This window comes from Geotrypetes seraphini, chromosome 14 (genome assembly GCF_902459505.1).
Source record: "Geotrypetes seraphini chromosome 14, aGeoSer1.1, whole genome shotgun sequence".
Classification (NCBI taxonomy): domain Eukaryota; kingdom Metazoa; phylum Chordata; class Amphibia; order Gymnophiona; family Dermophiidae; genus Geotrypetes; species Geotrypetes seraphini.
The window spans coordinates 565,609-569,221 of NC_047097.1; the positions used below are offsets into that span (position 1 = coordinate 565,609).

A 3,613-nucleotide genomic window follows, 5' to 3' on the forward strand; every position below is an offset into this window, starting at 1 on the left:
TCCCGCCCCTTCTCTGATGTCAGTACTAGCGATCTTATGCAGGCTGATGAAATGAGGTAAATTGATGCCAGGAGGCCAAGGGAGAAGCTGGACAGAAGCACTGACACTCCCCACTCGCCCTCTAAAGCGGGAGTGGCTGCGGCCGGCCAGCAAGAGGCAGCGCTGCTGATCCTGCTTTAGGGAGCAAGGGGGGAGGGTCAGTCGCCGAATCGGGAGGCTGATTTTTTTGTTTTTGAATCGATTCGAATCGGGCAGCACTACCGCAGGGATCTGTACTGTATTTAACTTATCTATAAATGATCTGGAAATTGGAACTGCAAGCAAGGTGATTAAATTTGCATTTGACACTAAACTGTTCAAAGTTGTTAAAATGCATGCAGACTTAGGAAATTGGAAGACTGAGCATCTAAATGGCAGATGAAATTTAATGTGGACAAATGTAAAGTGAGGCACACTGGGAAGAATAATCCAAATCATAGGGCTGCTTTTACTAAGGTGCGTTAGCATTTTTAGCGCGCGCGCAAACCCCACGCTAAATGAAAAGTACTAACGCAAGCTCTATGGAGGCGTTAGCATCTAGCGCGTGTGCTAAAACCGCTAGCGCACCTTAGTAAAAGGAGCCCATAGTTACCGGATGCTAGTGTCCACCTGGGTGGGGGAGGGGGAGTCAGCACTTAAGAAAAAGATCTGGGTGTCATCGTGGTCAATACATTAAAACCTTCCGCCCAATGTGTGGTGGCAGCCGAGAAAGCAAAGAAGACGTTAGGAATTATTAGAAAAGGAATGGCAAACAAGGCTAAGAAAGTTATAATGTGGTTAGGGCTCTTCACTTGGAAAAGAGACGGCTGAGGGGAGATAGGACGGAAGTCTACAAAATCCTGAGTGGTATAGAACGGGTACAAGTGGATCGATTTTTCAATCCGTCAAAAATTACAAAGACTGGGGGACACTCAAAGTTACAGAGTAATACTTTTAAAACCAAACGAAGGAAATATTTTTTCCCTCAGACTAGTTAAGTTCTGGAATGTTTTGCTAGAGGATGTGTTAAGAGTCATCTGAGGACTATTCACTACGCTGGGAATGGAGCAAGCACACTTGCAGAAGAAATACCCAGGTCTACATTCTGCTCAGGGAATTTCTTTATAATAGTGAGTTATCAGGATTAAAACTCACTTTATTTAGTCTCTGCTTAGCTGTAATATACAGCTAATGAAAGATCTGTCTTCCAATCCATTCATTTAGCTTGCATAGCCCATACAACCAGAAAAGGGAGACACGTGTATCTATAAATCACATTTTAATATGAAACGTTTGCAGAAACTCAAGTGAAAGAACATTCTCTGTAGCTTCAGATCTACCTAATTCTCCATTTGCATGGTAAAATTGCTCTCCCTACAAACTGTGTAGTGAAAATCAATGTTATTCACAGGTTTAGTAGTTGAACTTATCCTTTCACAGATTTGGAAAACCACCCACAAAACAACTTTTATCTCCTTCCACATATTTAAACATCCCCAGGAGTGTCAATCGCATTCCTAGTTGTTATTCCACTTTTTTGGTGGGGAGGGGGAAGGGTTTTTTTTAGGGATAGCATACATCGATAGCATTTTAAGAAGCATTTCTTCCAATGGAGACAAGGCTAAAATCCTCTATGACGGTGGTTTCCAAACCTGGGGAACCACCACCCTCCACAAGCCATTTTCAGGATGACTGCACGCAAGTCTGTTTTGTATAAACTGAGAAACCAAAAAATTGAGGGTTGCCCAGAACAGGTTTTGGGACCCACTGCTCTAGGATCAGACTTAAACTGTCCAACTCCTGGACAGTTCATATATATATATATTTTAAAAATATGGCAGATGTCAGAAAAAAAAGCAGTGGTCTCGGTTCGAACACAGCCATCACAACTGAAATAAGCAGGCCTCTGCCCAAGCAATTCATAGAAGCTTGGTTGGATCCTAATGTATCCTAGAAGGCAGCTGAGGTTTCTAAGTGTGGATATGAAGGTTCAGAGTCACTTCTGGCTCTATTTAGTTGATAAAATCAACAACTAAGACTCCACACAAGCTTTTAAAACTAAGGGAAATGACGAGGAAATGTCACAGATCACAGAAGCTTCAAGATGCTAGAGCTTTCTCCCCTCTCTCCCCCCCCTCCCCCAAGGCCTGGTACATTCTCTGCTAGTATCCCCAGTGGATTTTAAGGTTGGAGGGTAATTCAGCACAGCTCAGTTCATCGAACTTGGTGGTGTCTTTAACAGGGGTGTTATAGAACTTCAGCACATCACCTGCACTACGCATATGCTGCAAGCTGGAATTGGGTACAGTGTGACCCAGTTCTGCAGCCAGCTGTGTCAGAAGACGGAACTTAAGGTGGCTGTCCGTCAGCATGGCCTCCCGCCAGTCACTAGGGAGCGTGGACCCAAGGACCTCCTTCACTTGAATCTCCAGGCGGTGTTCCAGGTCCTCAGGCGGTATATATTTACGGCTGCGTGGTGGGGGCTGCATCAGCGCAGGCTCTGAACTGGGGCTTGGTGTGAGCTCAAGGTGTCCAGGCACTTTCACAATCCTGGTGTCTTCTGCTGCCTTCTTCCTGTTAAACATTCCAAAATTTAGAGATTAGAAAAAACCAAGAGTCCTTATTCACCAATGACAAAACATCATTTTTACGGTTGTTTGTGAAGCAAATACAGCATTAAGAACGCAATGCAGAACTCTTGTGGTCTGAAGTGTTGCAAGATATGAGACCAAAGCTCAAACATGAGTCATAGTGTGCAGAAGGTAGTCTGTTTCAATGGTAACAGTTACACCAAGTACAAGAAATCATTGAAAAAGCAAAGGAGAACATTTGTCAGAAGAGAAAAAGAGGAGTGTGAGAAAGGAACAAAAGAAGAGGGACTGGAGTGGAACAATCAGAAAAATATAAAGGAGGAAAATGAAGGGGGGGGGGGGGAAGAAGAATCAGACAAGGCAGATAAGATTAAAGCAAATCCTACTTTCCCTGGATTCTGCCCACTGAGGACAGAAGGGATGAGAGGAATAAACTTTAAACAGGGGTAACAAGACACAAGAGGCTGAAGAAGGGTAGGTCAATGAGAATAATAATTTTAAAAAGGAGCCTGGCAGACATCCCGCTACAGTCAATAATGGAACCAAAAATGTAGCTTAGCTATTAGGGGATAATGGCACATTACTGACAGCAAGCTTGGGAAAGGGCATAAGAATAGACTTCCTGGGTCAGAACAAGGGTCCACCAAGCCCAGGAGGCCATTCTTCCATAGAATTCTAAGAAGGAAACAATGAAACGTGGAGTAGGGATGACATCGAGTTAGAAGCGTCCTACTTTCTCCGGAGCTCAAGCACAAGACCTCCCCCCCCGGAACCTAAGGCAAAAGAAAAGGCGCGGGTGGGGGGGGGGGTAGAGGAGGAGGTACCTGAAGCCGTCCCACAGAGCTCGACTACAGACCCCCCAGCGCTGGAGCTCGTACGCAGCCCCAACCCTCCGCAGTAGCACCGCCATGTCCACATGCAGGGGAACTTTACTTCCGCTTCCGGCCGAGCCTCACTCTGGTGCTCCCGGAACCTCCGTTGTTGTGGTTCAAGCCTCACTCGGG

General features: G+C 45.3%; 1 protein-coding gene across 1 annotated transcript; it reads right to left on the reverse strand.

The window, feature by feature from the left end:
* Positions 1-1,280: 1,280 nt before the first annotated feature.
* Positions 1,281-3,613, reverse strand: MRPL50 (mitochondrial ribosomal protein L50). The gene is made up of 2 exons (XM_033919645.1): positions 3,434-3,613; positions 1,281-2,592 (listed from the first exon to the last, which is right to left on the reverse strand). Exons 1-2 carry the CDS (start codon positions 3,517-3,519, stop codon positions 2,181-2,183), a joined length of 498 nt encoding a protein of 165 aa, XP_033775536.1. The 5' UTR covers positions 3,520-3,613; the 3' UTR covers positions 1,281-2,180.

Coding starts and splice junctions, on each gene's coding strand:
- MRPL50 (XM_033919645.1), bottom strand. CDS start 3,519: ATGGCGGTGCTACTGCGGAGGGTTGGGGCTGCGTACGAGCTCCAGCGC. Junction 2,593..3,433: donor GCTCTGTGGGACGGCTTCAG/GTACCTCCTCCT, acceptor AATGTTTAACAG/GAAGAAGGCAGCAGAAGACA.